Source organism: Asterias amurensis, chromosome 13, assembly GCF_032118995.1.
Source record: "Asterias amurensis chromosome 13, ASM3211899v1".
NCBI lineage: Eukaryota > Metazoa > Echinodermata > Asteroidea > Forcipulatida > Asteriidae > Asterias > Asterias amurensis.
In genome coordinates this window covers 9,674,163-9,695,433 of record NC_092660.1, presented here as the reverse complement: position 1 = coordinate 9,695,433, position 21,271 = coordinate 9,674,163, and the positions used below count along the sequence as shown (strand labels likewise).

The 21,271-nt window shown below is 40.0% G+C and overlaps 1 protein-coding gene across 10 annotated transcripts in view; it reads left to right on the top strand.

The window, feature by feature from the left end:
* LOC139945907 (microtubule-associated serine/threonine-protein kinase 3-like) overlaps positions 1-21,212 on the top strand; it is a 107,255-nt gene extending 86,043 nt beyond the window's left edge. For 7 of the 10 annotated variants that reach the window (XM_071943416.1, XM_071943413.1, XM_071943414.1 and 4 more), the window contains 14 exons: positions 442-618; positions 2,248-2,346; positions 3,399-3,626; positions 4,127-4,212; positions 6,090-6,264; positions 7,266-7,357; positions 8,193-8,273; positions 9,018-9,088; positions 10,296-10,523; positions 11,419-11,643; positions 12,261-12,549; positions 12,966-13,327; positions 14,073-14,296; positions 14,914-21,212. In XM_071943416.1, the coding sequence (XP_071799517.1) occupies positions 442-618; positions 2,248-2,346; positions 3,399-3,626; positions 4,127-4,212; positions 6,090-6,264; positions 7,266-7,357; positions 8,193-8,273; positions 9,018-9,088; positions 10,296-10,523; positions 11,419-11,643; positions 12,261-12,549; positions 12,966-13,327; positions 14,073-14,296; positions 14,914-16,245 (3,669 nt within the window). In that variant the 3' untranslated portion in view covers positions 16,246-21,212. The remainder of the gene's footprint in view (positions 1-441; positions 619-2,247; positions 2,347-3,398; positions 3,627-4,126; positions 4,213-6,089; positions 6,265-7,265; positions 7,358-8,192; positions 8,274-9,017; positions 9,089-10,295; positions 10,524-11,418; positions 11,644-12,260; positions 12,550-12,965; positions 13,328-14,072; positions 14,297-14,913) is intronic. The other 3 variants (XM_071943417.1, XM_071943415.1, XM_071943423.1) reach the window with 1 other exon arrangement.
* The last annotated feature ends 59 nt before the right edge of the window (positions 21,213-21,271 follow it).

The following is a 21,271-nucleotide window of genomic DNA, read 5'->3' as shown; positions in this document are numbered from 1 at the left end:
GATTATGCGAGAACGTATCTCGGGTTGCAAAAACATTGATCTCAGTTTTGCAAAAATGTCGCATCTTGAGGTTTGCAAAAATGTTTAATTGATTTCAATGTATTCTGATTTTGCAAAATCATTGCATGTCGATTTTGCAAAAATGTTGCATCTCAGTTTTGCAAAAAAAATTTGATCTCCATATTGCCAAAAACATCACATTTTGATTTTTTCAAAATTTTGAATCTTGGCACTTTATAATCTTGATTTTATAATAAGTCGCAAAAGAACTCTTTCAGGTTCTGAGAGGAGAATTAATGTCAGGCCAATGTTGTAACTAGTTTCCCCTCCAAACCTTCTCCCATCCAACATGCCTTAAATTGTAGTATCATTTATCAGCAACAAACTTGTTTTGTTAACTCGTAGTTAATGTCAGGATGCGCTTTGTCTCTCCACCCACAGGACTTCATCACCAAGCATTCCTCAGACTCGGCGGAGGCGAGCGACGCCATCTACATGTTCCTGATCCATCACGCCATCGAGCTGGCCCGTGACTGCCTGGTGAAGTCACAGGCCGACCTACTCTCCCACATCTACCTCTCTGATATGGCCAACAAACTCAAGGTTCTCTCTGAGGATGTGAGTAGATTTATCATCATTCCAAATCCGCTCAGTCAAAATCAGGAACAAGCTGCCGGGTCTGTGCTTGGACTGTGCTTGAGTAATCAATCACTCCCCCTAAGGAGCAGATGTAGGACCCCAGCCCCAACTAAAAAAGCTGTTAAACACAGACAAATTTTGCTTAGCAAAAAAGGGTTACATGTACCAGCCAAAATACTATGTAACATGTACTGTTTGTGAGCGGTTCTCTGCTTGTTTGTGCTAAGCGGAAAAAGAACTGTTAGGCATCACTTTTTTTGCTAAATGCATTTATGAAATTGGGCAATGATTCTTGGGGAAAAAATGCTTACATGTGTAGCCAAAGGCAGTGTCAAATCGTGGTACTACTTATGAGCAGTTGTTTATCTAAGTGTTGTGGGATTAACAGGTACATTTATCTTCCTACTTTAGGCAGATTTCGGATTTTGTTTTGCCCTTTGGAAAAATTGTGATTAAATAGGCTGAAAAGTCTTTAAGTCTACACCATGTGACTGCATATGAAGATAAAGTACATTTGTTCAATAAAATGTCCCTATTTTTTTTTTTTTTTTTTCCCGAATATCATGCCTGGTTTAAAGACAGAGGGCACTATTGGTAATTGTCAAAGACTAGTCTTCACAGTTAGTGTATCTCAACATATGCATAAAACAACAAACCTGTGGAAATTTTAGCTCAATCGGTCGTCGAATTTGCGAGATAATAATGAAAGAAAAAACACGCTTGTCATACGAAGTTATGTGCTTTCTGATGTGTGATTTCGAGACCTCAAATTCTAAACTTGAGGTCTCAAAATCAAATTCGTGGAAAATTACTTCTTTCTCGAAAACTATGTCACTTCAGAGGGAGCTATTTCTCACAATGTTTTATACTATCAACCTCTCCCCATTACTCGTAATCAAGAAAGGTATTATGATGGTAATTATTTGGAGTAATTACCAATAGTGTCCACTGCCTTTAAGCAGAGGAAATTACGTTTGAAATCATGGCACCTCCCCTATAACTCCAGCTGTCCAGAGTCATGACAAAATGGCTACCTGCTTCTGACATATTTTCTATGTATCATTTTAGACCTTGATGTTCTTAGAATCTGTCCAATGTCAGTCGCTGTCCTACAGTCCCTGGGGAGGCATAGCCTGACCTTGGTCTTGCTTGAGAACAAAATATTACGCAGACTTATTTTACCCCTCTCTCGAGGAGGTGTTTGGGGCGACCCTGTGGTTGAAGCTGTTACTCTTAGCAGTGACTAAACGACAGTTTTCTTGGTCAACTTACTGAATAAAGTTCCGCTGGATTGCTATGCGATTGATAAAAAATAGCTGATGTGTAGGAGGGTTTTTATTTGGGGTTGTCAAAGAGAAACAACTGTTCTCCGCATGTTCGTGGAATGCCATGTTCTTTTTGAGTCGGTGTCTTTCTGTTTGGTTTCTTTTTGTAATTACTTGAATATCACATTTTCTAAACGTCTGATGAAATTATTTAAGTTACATCTATAACCCTTGCAGTGTTCACTTTGTCAAAAAAAAAGAAACATTAATTCTCCAGACAAAAAGAAAACTGTTGATTCTGATATTGCTTTAATGAATTTTGTTTTTGTGTTTTGTGTTCCAGGCTGAGAAACGATCAGACGCTTCAGCGCAAGCTTTCGCAAGAGTGGAACGGGAGCTTCTGATGATCATTGCCAGACCAGGCAGGCTCTTAGAGTGTTTGGTAAATATATAAATTCCCCTATCCCTTCCATAATGAACATTGATGTCGCAGTAGTTAGCCCTCCTCCTCAATGTAGTCTAAAGCCTGGTTCAAACTTCCTGCAAATGTGAAGCAAAATTTTACATCACATGGCTGTTTTCACAGCAAATGTTTCGCTGAAGTTGAACACAGTTCCGACTATTGCGAATTATTTGTGGCAAATTTGTGACATCAAAATTCTTATCGCATTCGCATTCACTTGTAAATGTGAAGCCGGCTTTAGGTTCACACAAGGCAATTTACAGGAAACCAATCTCTAAGACGAGAATCTGTTCACATTTGAATAATCACATATCGTTCTTGGGGATCGTAAGACATTGTTTGACAAGTTAATTATGTGCTACCAAGGTGGTCCTGTACCATTCATTGCAGTTGGTTTCCTCCAAGTTCTCCAAGCCCTTAAACCCATGTTGCATGTCTTATATATCTCTTGTTTTCCCATTCCATGCCCTTCTCTTCAATCCCTCACATTAGAGTGGTCTTGAAGAGCCTTCTGGTTTTGTCGGCCAGTGTCCAAAAAGCTAATTCAAAAGAAAATAAGGACGGTTGACTTAAATCATGCAGAGAGTTGATAAAAAGATGAAACGAGAGACTGCATTGACCAAAAGACTGACAGCAGTTGGCACAGGATCAAAACTTTGGGAGGATTTGTGAAGAAGCCTTCCTTCCGCATACAGGGGGGGAAAAAGAAAAGGAAAAAAAAAAGCATTAAACTGAACAAAATTGCTGCTGACTTTTCACGCACTGTGTTAAATGCATGTGTGCAAAGCCACAGTTCATGGTTCCCTGTGTTGAATCACAGGTCTTAAACCATGTTATATCAAATCTATCTGGGAACAAAAGTAAAGTTGTTTGTAAGTAAAGAATAAAAATGAGTACCTTAACTAGTCAAGTATACAAAAACTGCGAAAAAGTACTTGGTATTTCTGTACATGATGGAAATAAAAGGAGATTGACTTGCTGTGAACATGTAAGAGATGTTAATCTTGACTTTTACTCTGCGTTGACTTTAGGAGTTTGATCCGGAAGAGTTTTACCAAATTCTGGAGGCGGCTGAGGGTGAGGCTAAAAACATTGGTGGGTCACTCAGGAGCGAGCTCCCCAAGTACATCATCGGTCAGCTTGGCTTGACCAGGGATCCCCTGGCTGACTACATGGACATGGGGGTTTATGATGACCAGCAGACTAACCAGCAGCAACCAACAATAACGGGATTGGAGGAATCGGAAACGGATGAAGGGGTTAGTAGATCTTAACCGGGTTGAAGAGGTTAACTGCTCACTTTTAAACCTGGTTAGATAACTAATATGAATTAGCAGTGGTTAGTGGTGTTTCACTTACATTGACGAGATGGAATGGAACCAATGTGATACTTTAACTAAGACATGGCTAATAATGTGGATTTTTTTTGTCGTAAATTTTTGCTCAGTTAAAGAGTTTAATAAATAAAATAATTCAGGCGTTGACAAAGAAAACCTAACAAAGATATTGACAAAATAGCTCAGTTGGTAGAGCGCCAGCACGTTAATCCGGAGGTCGTTGGTTGGAATCCCACTCTAGTCAATTCTTTGTTCAACCCCAAAATCATTTACAAAAAATTATCCAGTCAGTTTCCCTTGTGGTTTATAAAGAAAAACTAACTAAAACTTATTTTAAACAGAATTTGATCATAATCATAAGGTTGTTTAAATATGTGTAAGATGAAAAAAGTTTTAACCATTTCTGACTTTGACATCAATAGGGAGACAGAGAAAGAAGGAGTAGCTTTAAGGACCCCGATGAGAGTGACTTTGAGAATATCAAGATAATCAGCAACGGTGCCTACGGGTAAGCCATTCATAATACATAAATAATCCCAGTCTCACCCACATCGCCCAACGACACCTGTTCAAAACTATTGTGACTCAATCTTTCCACTTTGAAGTCTAGAGAGTTACCTTTGTGGTCAAAACAAAAGCTGACTTTTACTAGTAAACTTACAGGTACAATCTCATAAGAGATGTTAAATTTGCATCGGGAGTAAGGAGTATTAATTTTGGTTTTTACCCATACGCCGATGTGTGTTAGCACTGTATACTCAGTACTTTCCCCGAGTCCTGTGAAAAAATATCACAGGCATGTTACTCGGGTAAGTTTTCGAACCCACGACCCTTGCAATTCTAGAGCAGTGTCTTAACAACTAGACAACCGAGGTTGCCTGGTACAATCCGGCACAATCCGGTACAATCAGGTACAATCCGGTACAATCCGGTACAATCCGGTACAATCCGGTACAATCAGGTACAATCCGGTACAATCCGGCACAATCCGGTACAATCCGGTACAATCCGGTACTATCCGGTACAATCAGGTACAATCAGGTACAATTATGTGTAAATCTCTATTGAGGGGAGTGTTGGTGCTGAGAATCTTTCCAAAATTAAGTCGACAGAGTTACCTTTTTGATGAAAACAAAGCCAATAAGTCGGTCACGATTCTGAGAAAAACCGGATAGTTGTCAACCACCGGTTCTTTTCAGAACCAACGCTACTCAAAAGAGATTTACATATGGTACTACCACTTGGTGCTACCACATGGTGCTACCACATGGTGCTACCACATGGCGCTACCACATGGTGCTACCACATGGTGCTACCACACGGTGCTACCACAAGGTGCTACCATACGGTGCTACGTTGTACCACACGGTGCTTTCACATGGTGCTACCACATGGTGCTACCACATGGTGCTACCACATGGTGCTACCACACGGTGCTACCACACGGTGCTACCACAAGGTGCTACCATACGGTGCTACGTTGTACCACACGGTGCTTTCACATGGTGCTACCACATGGTGCTACCACATGGTGCTACCACATGGTGCTACCACACGGTGCTACCACACGGTGCTACATGTACCACACGGTGCTACCACACGGTGCTACGATACGGTGCTACGATACGGTGCTACCACACGGTGCTACCACACGGTGCTATCACACGGTGCTACCACATGGTGCTACCACACGGTGCTACCACACGGTGCTACCACACGGTGCTATCACACGGTGCTACCACATGGTGCTACCACATGGTGCTACCACATGGTGCTACTGCAAACCTCACCTGATTATACTCCAACCATGCAACATTTACAGTGAATACGGGTGCGTTCGTTTAGCTTCCCTGGGTCGACACCTCGAATAGCTTTGACGGGGCTCACCTGAGTTAGCCCCCAGTGCCCTGCTGATGGAGTGGGTCACTTGGGGTGACCTGAGGTGCATGCCGTCACCACGAGAGGGCGAGTGTGATCGTTCGATTAGCTCTTGTTAGGGGCTCACCCGAGTGAGCACTGCGGGCTCGACCCAGGGACGCTAAACGAATGCACCCATAATGGGGAACTTACGGGACATTAAGTGGCAGCAGACTCACCGGGGTAAATTCAATGTCATCAGTAATGTGCTCATGCTCAGAACTGCCAGACATTTATCTGGTAAGTCTGCTGCCACCTAGAGCAAGTTTGAGTGAGGAACTGAAATTGACTGTTGTCGACCATTGGGGGATTTTGCTAGGTACCCAGAATGTATTGCATGCATGTATAACCATTGAACTTTGACTAGTGGTTGACAAATGATCGCTGCTTGAACTTACCCCTAGCATTCCAAAGTGTCCCATTGCATCAGACCTTCACTGAATTTGTATCTTTTTTTTTTTTACTTAGTGCTGTCTACTTGGTGAGATACAAACACAACGGCCAGCGGTTTGCAATGAAGAAGCTATGGAAGCATAATCTAGCATTGCGAAACCAGGTGGATCAGGTCTTTGCCGAGAGGGATATTCTGTCGTTTGCTGAGAATCCATTCGTCGTCAGTATGTTCTGCAGCTTTGAAACAAAGGTTTGTGACAAAGCCATGATTTCTTTTAAGAGATGGGGTTTGCCCCGGTGTTCCTGGCTGTGGCTGATGTATGCGCCGTAGCACCTTGTAAACCCTTAGAAGATGCTAAATAATTGGGTCTCAGAATTCATCACTGCAATAGCATCTCTTTCTGAAAGTTTGTATATACTCAGTGCCTTGTTTTGTAGATGCCTTGTTTAGAGTACCTTGTTTTGTAGATACGTGCGCTATATAAGACTTTGATATTATTATTAATTTTATTATATTTTCCACTTTTTGCGGAAGCCTCATACATGTAGGTCCTTTTCTCAGGTACTTCAATTAGCCTTTTTGAGATATGGTGGACACTTGAGGAGTAAACCAGTCCTCGAAATATCCACTGCAATGGACCCTTCCCATGAAATACGCTAATTATATTCACGCATGTGTACAGACCCTGTTGGTTGGTAAACGCCATAGAGTTGTGCACTAAGCAGACGCGCAATCGCGTCTGCGTCACGCACCCATTAGCCGTATACAAAACAGCGTGATGTTCCCTCATTTTGCCAACCAAAACGTTAGTGCGCACGCGCTTTGAGCAATTTACATATTTCATTGGAAGGGTCTATTGCCTTGGTGCCCTGTGCTTTTGCTGTGGTACACTGCAAGGTTCCTGTATAAATGTGCACTTTTCTCGTAGAAGTGCCCTACAACAAATGGACATTGCTGTTCCCCTTCAAGGCTTAAGTTCAAGGCTTAAGTTCAAGGCTTAAGTTCAAGGCTTAAGTTCAAGGCTTAAGTTCAAGGCTTAAGTTCAAGTACACCATTTGGTTTGGGTTTATACAACAACATTTACCCAAACCTAATAGTGTCATAGTGTTGTGTCCACCATCTCGAGACGTGTAACCCAAAGTGCGATGAATTTGCACCCAGATCTTGAGCTCTGTGCCAGACCACTCTGCCACAACATGCCAAAATGGTGAATAATGAACTAAATGAGTGAATCATTATTTGTTTTGCAGAAACATCTTTGTATGGTGATGGAGTACGTTGAAGGGGGAGATGTTGCCACACTGCTAAAAAACATTGGACTGTTACCCTATGAGATGGCAAGGTAAGAAAACAAGTGTTTCACTCAGCACCCAATTGAAGATGATGTCTAACTTAAGATTATGTGCAATACCATACCATACCTAACTTTAGATCTCATCAGCGTTCAACCATACCCAACTATAGACCATGCCCAGGTGTAGACTCAAACCCAGTCACACACCAGAAGCCATTGTTGGCATACAGGAGAATTTGAATCATACCCAACTGGCTGCAGACCCACCCAAGCTAAACCACACCCAACTTAAAAAAATACATGGCTTTCAAAACAGGTCCCAATTTCATGGCTCTGCACCATAAGCAAAGAATTATTGCTTACGGAAGCAGGCAATTCCATGCTTACAATTTTACAGGTAATCAGGGAATTTCTGCTTGTGTGCAGGCGCAGTCCACATAACTAGGCATTCTTCTCTTACACAGCTAGCAGTTGGTGCTTGCTCTGTAAGCAGAGAATGGTGGTCGGCCCAGACAACATTTTTAGCTCATTTGTCAGCTGTGTCTGTTGTGCACCCCCTCTACGTCAGCCGTTGAAATATAGTATCAATACCATAAGACATGCCTGTGTGGCAAAGTTATGCAGATTAACCACTAGGGAAGCTGAACTTCACTACACAACTAAAATGGCGGCTCACACAAATTACCTTAAAGTAGATAACTACTCAAGATATTCTCAGAGTGCTATTTGTGCATGAGTGGGGCAAACCAAACTCAAAAGCTCTGTCTTTGGGGTGCTAATGCTCTCTCTGTTCCAATGTCTGACAAAACTATAACTTCTATTATTTTCACCACCTCTCTGACAGTGTTTGTGAAGAATATTTTCTATAAATTATATTCATCAGGTTATATTTTGGTGAGGCTGTTCTTGCTGTGGAATATCTCCATAGTTACGGCATCGTACATAGAGATATCAAACCAGACAAGTAAGTAACTAAGAATGATGGATCAGTAGTTTTCATAATTTAAATTATCTTACTGGAATTGTGTTTTTGTTATGAGCTCTCCAACAGGCTGGTCCTGGAGAGAGTGCAATATAAGTTCAATAAATTATTATTATAATTATTATTATTATTATTATTATTATTATTATTATTATTATTATTATTATTATTATTATTATTATTATTATTATTATTATTATTATTATTATTATTATCAGTGAGACTATAATCATAGGATTATAACTGCCTCTAGCTACCAGGCAGTCTTGGTGTTTAAGTTGGTACTACACTGCTCTAGAATTGCAAAGGTCCTGGGTTCGAACCCCACTAGATTAATATTTTTGTATTTTCTTTGTAATTTTTTTTTTAATGTAATTTTGTGATTGTTTAATCTGGAGAGCTCGAGGTACACAACAATTTCCGATGTTATACTTTTGCACGTTGGCTGAATAAACAATTCTAATCTTCACACTAAAGATTGTATTCTTGGAACAACAAAAACATCTCATTTTGAGAGTATATTTCTTGTGTCACTCCCTGGAAAATGTTAGGCAGTGCACCCTAGTAATCAGGAAAGTACAGAGTATACAGTGCTAATATACATTGGTGTGCATAAGGTCTACTGCGATCGTGATCTCATATGTTTAGTACAACAATTGGTTCTTGGCAATTTGAATGTTTTAAGGCCTTTTTTTATAACTTGCTCTTTCCACCCTGTTTTTGTAGTTTGCTGATCACCTCAACTGGTCACATAAAACTGACAGACTTTGGCCTCTCCAAGATTGGACTCATGAGTTGTAAGTTAGAACCAAGAAACTTATGCTTTTTAAGGGAAGGTACACTATTGGTAATTGTCAAAGACCAGTGTTCTCACTTGGTGTATCTCAACATGCATAAAATGACAAGGCTGTGAACATTTGAGCTCAATTGATCAACAATGCGAGGAAAATGATGAGAAAAAAACACCCTTGTTAGACAAATTGTGTGCTTTCTAGCTAGAAATCTATTATTATTTTAGTGAGAAATTACCTCTTTCTCAAAATCTATGCTATTTCAGAGGGAGCCGTTTCTTACAATGTTTTATACTATGGACATCTCTCCAATGCTCGTTACCAAGTCAGTTTTTAAGTTAATATTTGTGTTGAGTAATTACCAAATGTGAACCTTCCCTTTTGGTTATAACTCCTATATCTTCCTGGTTATGAAACAAAAACATCTTCTAAAGGGTCTTGATTTGTTACCCATAGATTTGAATACACCTATGAAGAAGATGATGACGATATGATCAGTTTTACATGTGGGAGGGAAACCCCCCAACACAACAATATTTTTCAGACCCACATTGCCCACACAGATCCAACCCTCTGATAACGTAAAACCATTCTGGCCATCAGTTTATCGTATCAGACTTTGCCGTTGATACATGGCAGATATTCTGAGCTAGCCTTACTGTGTCCAGGAACCCCCACACCACCAAAACAGTTTCAAATTATGTTAAGGTACTTACCTGACATATAATTGGAATGATATGAAGCCGTAGGGGGAGAGACTCACCCTGTATTATGTTCCATTTAATACAGTCTGAACCACCCTTTAAATAAAATGGAAAGTTCCTCCATTCAGAAAAATGCAAATGAGCCCATGCCCCAGCACATAAATACCTCTCCAAACCATTGAAGCATGTCTTTGTTCTTCGTGGTACGGTCTGTAACGCACGTGTTATTCACGCACTCCAGTCCTTTAGTTAGTTTTGCGTACGTTACCTTACTACATCTATTAAATGGAACATAATACAGGGTGAGTCTGATGACTAGGCTGCAATATAATTGCATAAGTGCGTCAGTAGTTCGATCTGACTTTTTTTGAGATGGAAAAAGTTTTGTTTATTTCAAATTTTTGCAATTTTCCGAAACGTGTAAAGCTTAGAACAACACCATTCTTTCATTCAGAATCAAGCTCATCATTTTAATAAAAAAAACTACCACTTTCTCTTTTTTTTTTCAGTGACCACAAACCTGTACGAGGGCAGTGTTGATCACGACACCAAACTCTTCGTTGATCAGCAGGTGTGTGGTACCCCGCAGTACATCGCGCCGGAGGTCATCCTACGCCAGGGCTACGGGAAACCGGTGGACTGGTGGTCCATGGGTGTGGTCTTGTACGAGTTCTTAGTGGGCTGCTCACCATTCTTGGGAGACACGCCTGAAGAGTTGTTCACGCAAGCCATTAATGGTAAGACATCCTTAGAAGATTTTTTTAGGTGGTTTATTTTACGGCAGCGGACACCATTGGTAATTACTATAAATATTTACTAGCTTAAAATCTTACTTGATAACGAGTAATGGGGAGCTGTTTGTAGTATAAAACTTTCTCAGAAACGGCTCCCTTTGAAGTAACATAGTTTTTGAGAAAGAAGTACATTTCCACGAATTTGATTTTGAGACCTCAAAATTAGAATTTGGGGTCTTGATATCAAGCACCTTTAATTATATAACTCTGTGTGACAAGGGCGTTTTTTCTTTCAATATTATCTCTTAGCTTCACTGAACAATTGAGCTCAAATTTTTAATATTTTATGCATATGTTGCGATACACCAAGTGAGAGGACTGGTCTTTGACAATTACTAATGTGTCGTTAAGTCTGGTAGTAAGACATCTGCTCTAGCAGTGTGAAGGTCATGGGTTCAAATTGCACCCGAGTAATTTGCCTGTAGATTTTATTTTTTCACAGAACTCGGTACAGTGCTTAACTCACATCAGTGTAAGGGTAAAATTCAACTTATATTTATTTATTTATGTTGTTACTTTGGGTGAGTTGAGATATGTTTAATGGATGTTAAATTTGCATCGAGGATGAAGTACATTTTTGGTTGTACCCTTACACCAATGTGTGTGAGCATTGTATACTGAGTACTCTTTCCTGTGTTCTGTGAAAGAAAAATTAAAAAATAACTGACATGTTACTCAGGCGGAATTCAAACCCACCACTTTTGCAATTCCAAAGCAGATGTCGTACCAACTAGACCACCGAGTTTGTTTTAAGCAGTGTTTTCTGTGTGGAGTCTTCTTGCTTATGTTTTAAGAGTCTTGAAATTTGATTGCTTTTTTATCTCTCTTTCTCCTACAGTTGACATAGAGTGGCCTGACGGGGACGATGCCCTCCCAGACGACGCCCAAGACCTAATCATTAGACTCCTTCAGCAGAACCCATACTTCCGCCTTGGTACTGGAGGCAGCCAGGAGGTCAAAGAGCACATCTTCTTTGCTGGTTTGGACTGGGGCTCCATGTTAAGACAGAAGGCGGAGTTTATCCCACAGCTAGATGGGGAGGATGACACTAGCTACTTTGACAGTAAGTTGTAGATCAATCCCATCTCTTATCGGCAGTGAGTGTTGTATAACTCAGATTGAGTGACAGTGGTCAATGACTCGACCATCGGGGCTCTGACTTGGATGTTTGTGACGTCTGAGTCATCAGATTATTAACTCACTCATCAGTGATCAATATTTGTTTGCGTTTTGAACCAAAATTAACAGCCTCTTTAGATTTTTCTAAATTCTGTATAAAAAATGAACAAATTTGTCTCTCTAACCAAACAAGAATGTATCACCAGATGAAGAAAAGTGTGACCTGTCGGTTGATTTTAACACTTGCAGTCAAACAAATTATTGAAACAATAACTACAGTTAAGGCATACACAATAACTACAGTCGAGGCATACACAAGTTCAAAGCAGCTTTGAAAATAACGTTAGCAAAGTCAGCAGCCAACTTAAGAAACTTTATTGTAAACAGCATGAAATTGGCCTGGCACACTGTCAAGTTTGAAGAGCTTGCGTGTCTTTTGAAATCTGATATTAGATTCAAGTCTTTTTTATCAAGGTTCCAAACATTAATTCAGCCATGTTTAATCTAAAAGACAAATAACTCCTGGAAATGAAGTCTAATCATCCCAATTTTCATCTCCAGCTCGCTCCGATCGCTACAACCACGAGGTAGATTCAGACGATGACGACGATGAAGACATCCTAGAGATTGGTAACTTCACGACTTTCTCCCCACGCTACAATCGATCCTGCAGCAGCGTCTCACAATCCTCTGATGATTCTGAACGGAGAGAGAGGTCTCTAAGCGCCCCGATGCCCATTCCGAACTTTGGGGCGACGCCTAATCAACTCCAGGATAAAGACGGCGGGCAGCCAACGGTTAAGATCCGCAGCAAGAGTGAGAAATCCTCTGATCATGCAACTGTTGTAAGGTGAGGCAAAAAAAGACTTCAGATGACCTTACTAAAACATTTCCTTTCTGTGTACCTGTAGTGAAAAATAATGAGCGCTTTGAGACCCCTTGGAGATTTGAAAATAGCTATATCAGAACTACTTATTAGTGCTGTTTTATGATTTGTGGATGTTGAATGAATGGCACTGACTAAATGCCGAGGTTTTAGCAAAAATTTGGCGAAAGGGTTTAGTTTGTTCACTTACAATACGTGTACATGTAAATGATTACAGTAAAACAGGGTGTCCAAAAGACACCCAGACACCTCTCTGGCCAATACTTTGCTGCACACTGACCTTATGTTATAATGCAGTCATCATTTTATAAATTGTTAAATTATCATTCAATAGAAGAATGAATTTTTAATTTTCTGAGTGTAACTTGCTTTCCTAACAGGCGGCACAGCCATCGGTGTGGTGACCCGATCATCATGGACTCCTTACACGCACACACAGCTAACGAGCTGACACCAGACTACTCCCCTCGTACACGTCGGCGCCTCTCCCGTAAACCAGGCCTGAAGGACGTCCTCCCTCGGTTCTCCATCTCGCTAGAAGAGGACAGTCCATCATCTGGTGTGTCGTCCTCCAACGAGCAGCAGTCCAGCGATCCGCAGACCTCGCCGGGTTTGTCTAAAGATGGTAACAGTAGCTCAGGGAGCCAGGGGAGTTTGACGAGTGTTGACCAGGCGCAATCTCGACCAGTTATCAAGTCTGCATCGTCGGGGACATTGTCTCTCATTATCCCTACAGGTACATGTATGTGTCACACTCTTAATCCTTTAGCTCTTATGCTCAAAAGATTCTTTGCAAAGCACCTTGTAAACCATTACATGGTGCTATGTAAAATGAGTAGGTCTCCGAATTTAAAGAAAACAAACCCTTGTTGCACAAGTTTGTGAGCTTTCAGGTGTATAATAAACTGGTATTCTATTATTTGAGTGAGAAATAACCTCATTCTCAAAAACCATGTTACTTCAGAGGGAGCTGTTTCTCACAATGTTTAAAAGTACCAAAAGCTCTCCTTTGCTCATTTACAAGTAAGTTTTTATCCCAAAATTTTGTTTCAGTGCCTTTAAAGCCATTGGACCCTTTCGGTTCAGAAAAAAAAAAAGTTCACAGATTTACCAATAACTTACAGGGTTCACAGAAGGTAATGGTGAAAGACTTTTCTTGAAATATCGTTCCATGAAGTGCTTTACTTTTTGAGAAAACGGTAAAACAATATCAATTCTCGTTAGCGAGAATTTTGGATTTATTTTAAACATAAATGTCATGACACGGCGAAACGCGAGGATACAAGGGTGGGTTTTCTTGTTATTTTCTCTCGACTCCGATGACCGATTGAGCCCAAATTTTCACAGGTTTGGTATTTTATATATAAGTTGTGATACACAGAGTGTGAGTCTTGAACAATACTGTTTACCAAAAGGGTCCAATGGCTTTAAGTTGCGTTTTAGAAAGAAAAACAAATTATGAAAATTTATCTTTGTCTTCTATCCAGGTGATGAGCTCCATGTACCATCCCCTCTCAACTCCCCGGGTGAGTCCAGCACCAGCTCCAGAGATGGTTCCCCCTCTAGAGACTTCTCTCCAGCCACTGGTCCCCTCAAGCCGCCCATCGTCATTAAGAAGTTCCCAAGACGCCGTAGATACGGCTTTCAGATGCGAGCGATCAGGGTTTATCTTGGAGAGAGTAATGTGTACACCATACACCACTTGGTCTCGGTGAGTGATTTGGCAGGCTTTTTATTTGTCAAATTTGAAACATGCTTCAATTTGATTTATAAACTGTGTGTTTGTGGAAGGACGTAACAAAGGTTACCGGTGAAAGAGTAATTAAGTAATGTGCAAAGTTGCATTTCAAGAAATCAACTGAAAGTTTGATCAGTTTTCTGCCATTCATAAGACATTGTCAGAAGATTAAATTCCTTGGGAATCGAAACAATTGTCTTTAGGGTAATTCTGGCAAAAAAGTCATTACATTATTGCCCCATTTTATTGCTACAGTCTTTTGTTACTGGAGAAAGCTACTTAGTGCACCTGGAAGAAGGGCATAGAGCCTTGCGCCCTTCTTCCCAACACACAATGACACAAAGGCCAGTAATCAGTCTCATTAGGCCAAATGGACCCTTCCCATGAAATATGTAAATTGCACACAGATGAGGGAACATCACGCTGTTTTGTACACAGCTAATTTGTTAAGAATGCTCAATTTTAGGTCAACACCCAGTTGTCTTGACTCAAGCTAAGACTGAGTTAGGTACCAAGTCAATGACATCCAAAACGAAACAACTGCACAGAGTATTCATTCCAATTTTCATTTTCATTTTTCGCTGTCACAGAATGTTGAGAAACTTAGTCCGGCGTACGAGGCAGGGCTAAGACCCATGGATCTTATCACTCACATCAACAATATGCCTGTAGAGGGAATGATTCATCGTGACATCATTGAGCTAATGCTGAGTGACGAGAATCAAGTTATCCTCCGCGTGGTGCCCTTGGAGAATACCACTATTAAGGCAGGCAGCCGACGACACAACCTGGCGACGAGCAAGATGGCCCGACGGCGAAAGAAAACAAAGAGAAGGGACACGATTGATAAGAAGAGACGAAGCTCTGTTTATCGACGGCCGAGTCTGAAGAGGAATTCTGTGGATCAGGTGTCGCCACTTGTGACATCAGGAAACCGCAATAGTTTGGTGACATATAGATCACCCCCTTCTGCGGAGACATCACCAAGGTCACCAACGATATTGAAGTCACCACGATCTCCACCTATATTCCATGCACCCCTTGAGGCTTCGATGAGTTCCCCGGTAACTCTTTCTCAGAGTAGCTCCTCAGGATCAAGCTGTCCCAATTCCCCAGCCTCTATGTCTGCCTCATACTCTTCATCCCGACCAAGCTCGCTTTCAGGTCTAGCTCATAAGCTCCCCCGCGCCTTCCGAAGCAGCGGGCATAGACGGAAGTCTGTCGGTCACATACCGCTTTCCCCTCTCGCAAGAACCCCAAGTTCCTCTCCTATACCTACGTCTCCGGTGCGAAGTCCAAGTCCTCTTACCATCGTCACTAACATGGGACATTCACCAGGCAGCTCCAATACCACCCAAACCTACCAAGCTCATGCGCTCGCCAGCCCAACTCTCTCAGCTCCGATGAAAGTCAAGACAAAGAAGTTCATGCGTTCGTGGAATCTTGACACTCCACCTTCGCCGCTTCTGCGACGGGCGCTGTCGCCAGAACATGAGAAAACAACTGTTGACTTCTTTGCTGTCCAACCTCGTACTCGAGCAGACTCTGGAACAGACTGTGTCCCCATCCCAGACATTGTGGAAGATAAACCCCAGTCAGAGGAAACTGTGAAACAGGACAAAATCAAGAGCACTGAGCCACCAGTTGTGGAAACGTCAAAACCTGAAAAATTCAAAACGGAGAAATCAAAGCTGGAAAGATCGAAAACTAAATCTGACGACGTTCCTCCTTCAGAAAGGGCGAAATCAAAGCAAGAGAAGTTCAAATCCGAAAGGAGCAAAACGGAAGACGGAAGCTGGGAGAGATCCAAGACAGATAAAGGGAAACAGGAAAAAAGCAAATCAGAAAAAAGCAAATCGGAAAAATCCAAACAGGACAAGAAAGGTAAAGATTGTATCAAATTATTCTCTAAGGGGAAATAAATAGAAAGTTACTCAAAGCTAATGAATTAATTAAAAAGCCGCATTTGAAAATCTACGCACACTAAAAAGTGACTTTCACTTGAAGCCTTCACCATTCTTTTGCTTTGTAAATATATTTACCTTTAAAACAACATTTTGGAGATCACAAAGAAACTGTAAAAAGGGTTTTAACAAGAAATTGCTTTCCTTTTCTTTTTAGTCTCAAAGACTTAAGCCCTGTGTATATGAAATAAACCTGTTGTTGTTATCGGCACTACACTACACTAATATAAATTTTGGTTTGAAACTGTGGACTTTCATACTTTGGAGACCATAGCTGCCACAAGCAGCTGACAAAATTGAATTGAAGAAATGAAGAATGTTACCAATGTCCGGGAATTTTGTGACGATTCTACACAAATGAATGGTCTTTTAAGGGTTGACAAAGGGATTCAGAGGACGATTTCACAAAGAGCTAAGATTAATCTTAAACTGCAAATTAATCAAAGTTGCTCTAGTTTAGTGTGATGTCAATACAAATCACTATGTCGATACTGACAACTAATGATTAATCTTAGTGCTTGTGAAGTGAAATCAAGCCCTATGGGTCGATTTCTCAACGATCTAAGATTGATCTTAACTGCAAATCAATCAAAGGTGCTCTTAGTTTAGTGTGATGTCACAATACAAATCACTATGGTGATACTGACAATTTGTCTAACGATGGGTTTTATTGCTTTGTGAAATCAAGCCCTGGTGTTTTAATAGTACGAGAACATTCGTGTTGCACTTTTGAATCCTAACAATGGAAGTCAAAAGAACAAAGGGAAGTTCTTGATTTACGGGGTCAAAAACCATTTGTGTGTGTCTGTTTCTTTTTCGGGGGAAACTTTTAAGCAAGTTTATTGAAATGAAAACCAAGTGGCAATTTATTCTCAGAGTATTTAATCCTATTAATACATTCCTACATGTATCTGTATTATTATTGTTAAATGTTATTGTAAATAGCGTCATGTCCACTGCCTGTACATACTGTGTCAACCAGAAATGGAAATTTTAAAATGAGTTATTGGAGCTATAAGATTCAAGGTGTAATATTTTAACAGTAAACGCTTCTCCTCTAAAAAATCAAAATTGCTTCAAAAAATGGACCTCAGATAAACTTTTTTTGAAAAGACAGTTTGGGTTTTAAGGAAAACCCAAAGAATTTGTGAATTAGTGTTGATGAAATTTTACCGCTCAGATAAGATTAAAAAGTTATGACAAAATGAAATAATAAAAGTCAAAGAAATAAACATGTAGTTACAATACTATGGGTCGACTTCACAAAGAGTTAGGACTAGTCCTAACTGTGGACTAACTTAGGACTAGTCCTAAGAAATATCAAAAACATTAGGACTAGTCCTAAGAAATATCAAAAATGCATAGCTACAATGTATAGTCTAAAGGCCCGGTCCCACTGCAGCGGTAACGATAACGATAACGACACCAAGAGAACGCATTCTATTGGTTGAATGAGCGTGTGCATATTCTGCGCGGAGCAATTTAACCAATATTAAGCGTTCTCTTTGCGTCGTGATCGTTATCGTTCTCGTTATCGCTGCAGTGGGACCGGGCCTTAAGTTAGGATGAGTAACTCGTCATAAGACTAGCCCTAACTCTTTGTGAAATTCACCCCATGTCACATTGTGAGTGAACAACTGCTCATTTCTGCTAAGCGGTTAATCGTGAGGCAATACATATATTTCCTGCCTGAGCAGGTGTATGAAATTGGGCTCAATCAGGCCCTACCTCACCGTTGTGCTCATGAGGTTTTACTATCAGTCCCATTCTTGCTCTCGTCGTTGGGTTTAAAAAGTAAGTTTCCAAGATGAAAGATTTGTCTCTTTCTGTAGCTTGTACTTTGAGCTTAAAATACCCACTGGGCCACCAGCCAGACCCTAGTAATTGTTACATTGGACCTGTAAACCCAACAAATGCACAAGTCTCTTTTTTTTTATTTCATTTCATTTCATTTTGGTTTTATTAAAAATACAAACAACAAGTTCAAAGACAACAAATATTCAGTTTACAAACAGTGAAGTCAAAAATAAGTGAGGTTAATTATGATATATGAGATAAAAACGTGCCTGCTGTTTAGTTGTGTTTTTTCCCCCAAATAATTACTCAATAACAGTAAATAGGATTCTTAATACAGCGCTTGTTCACCTCAAAGAAGCGTGCCAAATTGCTCACTTTATTATTATCGCATGTATGGAGAGCTTTGTTTGAATTATGAGACCCATTTAAACATCACCTTGTAAGGGTTTTTAAAAGGTGATGCGGCCCAATCTGCAAAAAGCCATTCTTTGGATGACTGAATACAAATTTTGATTTGCACACCTCCTCCTAGTAGTTGAACAAATTAATTTAAAAGAAAAACTGAAAGAAATGCTTCGTGTCTTTGGAAATATTTCTGGTCCAGTGACAGTGCTTAGGTCTGGTGGATATTATTGTGAAATTCATGTCATTGTACTACTATGGAAAACTAGATAATTATGATCATTCATAAGAACCAAACAAGTGGAGAGAAAAACCAGAAGGGACATAAATCTTTGACACTTAAATGTAGGTCGTTTGCCCATCAAAAAAACTTTTGACAATTTACCAGGGTATAGATGTTTGTGTATAAACAAATTGTACATAGTTCAAATATTTAATAAGTACTTAACTATAGTAAGATGTCTTTTGTTTAAGAATCACCAGCACAACTTTAAAGTATTTTCATTAATTATTTAAAATGGTTTGAGGAAAGCACGATTCAGATGTGATAGTTTTATATTGAACTAAAATAATTGAGGTGGTTATATTTACGTACTATTTGGAAGGTATGAATGGTTTGAGGTTTTCATGCAGTGATATTTTAATTGAGTTGGGAGAAAATTTCATTAAGTAAGGAAATAGAACATGGATAAAGCTGTGCCTAGTTGTCATATGCGTCTGCTTGTGCATGCGCCCTCTATTGTTAGCCTTGGATTTCGGCTATCAGTAGTCTGTGAAGTAGCCTGAACATTAGTCTGAACATCTGACGTCACACTTCAAGGCTTCCGACCAAAGCCAGAGATCGGCCGTCCAGCCGGCGTGTATATTCAACTTTGACCTACATTCATTTCACTTATAAATACGTACACCGTCGAATTCTATGGCGGACGTGAGTGTACTTTTTGGGCATCTATGGAAATCTCATGTCACTGCACAATTATCCAATGACATCGTTGTATCCAATGGAATCACTTGATCTGGGTAGCAGGTACCTGTATTTATCCTTGCGGATTTCACACTCTGATTTCACACTTCCAGGCTTCTGAATAACGCCAGATACCAGCCTTGATACCAGCCTCGAGTACCTGGCAGGATCCTGCCTGATGGACCTTTGACCTCGCATCCGTTCATGTGTACACACATGACATATTATGATTACATACAAACACTACGGTCAATTGTTGACCAGTCTGGGTTTTGAGTAAAACAGTCCACCAGTCGATAACCCTGAAACGCACTTAAACTTGCTCATGTAGCTGCATGCTGCATGAATTTTCTTCAAAGCAGATACGCATTAACTTGACGCACAGCATTCTTCATGTTCTATTTCTATGCATTCGACCTGTTCCTGTTGGTTTGCATTTTTGACTTATTGTGGATTCAACTCGCAAGTCTATAGTACAAATTCTTTCACAACAGTCTGAGCCAAATTTCAGAAAGCTGTTAAGCAGAGAGTTATAAGTAATTCTTTTCTGTGCTAAGCAAATTTCTGTGCTTACAGGCTTTATGGCAATGGTCCCTGGTAGTTGTACGAGGCAGTTCAAGGGAAAATTCCTGGGTTTCATGGAATATTTTTTGTCACACAGGAATAATTTGAAAATTTAAAGGAAGAAAAGTTATATTTCCTAATAAAATATCTTAATCCTATCGAAAGAGGATGTTTGATTCAGTGAAATAATATTCAGACTTCTGAAATGGCTAATTTTTGTGGATGTGGTATAAACAATAGAAAGAGTACAATTTGTAGTCACTTGTACTAATTTGATTTACATGTGCTTTTTTCGAAAAATATGAAATATGGGGTATTAAGCAAAAAGGAAAGGACAAACAATTTTTGATTAATTGGTGTCTACTTATAATAGAAATAATACTTTGTACTTCTGCTGACCCTTTTTGAAGTCTATGTTGAAAGAAGGCTGGTGCTTATGATGTGATGGTGCAAATCATAGTTGTATTTACCATGGCCTTTTAGGAACTAGACAAAATGGCTGCTGTGTAATGCATGTCTTATAATTATGTCCGCGATTTGTACATGCTATTGGTGGTGACAAAACTTTGCGTAAACATTTTATTAATCTGGCCCTGCCATTCGTACACATCTATGTACATGTTTGTTTGGTTAAGACTTTTCCCTGTGACCTTTTGACCTTGCTTGGAACCAATGGAACCAAACATATTTATATTGTTATCAGTCAGGGTCATAAGCCAGACCTTATGGTACAACTACTTTATTCTGTATAATGAATCTCTAACCAATCGGATTTAGGATTTGAAGATAACTTGCATATTCATAATCTTATTTATGTATATATGAATATGCAATTCCATACAGGTTGCCAAGAATCAGCTGATAAAACATGCATATTTATGAATAATATTCACTGCCCTTCTGCCAATGTATAACAGTAAGTTTGTAAAAATGTTTGCATGATACTTAATGGCGCACACAGCACTACTGGTCCCTGGTAACACCTATTTAGTCCCTGAAAATTGTGCTCTTATAGTTTTATTCGCTTAGCAAGGATGTAAAGCACACAACCAGTCATAGGAACAGTTAAAATTATAGCAATTTTGGTTGGTATCCTACATCTGCTAAGCGTACTTATGTATGTGAACCAGGTTTATCGCACTGCATTCACTGTTAATGCATAGGACTTCTGGTTGCTGTACTTGGTTAAGGGTCTGTTTACAACTGGTATAACTCTGACAAAACAGTGACAATCAAAACTTCCTTGATAAGATGGAA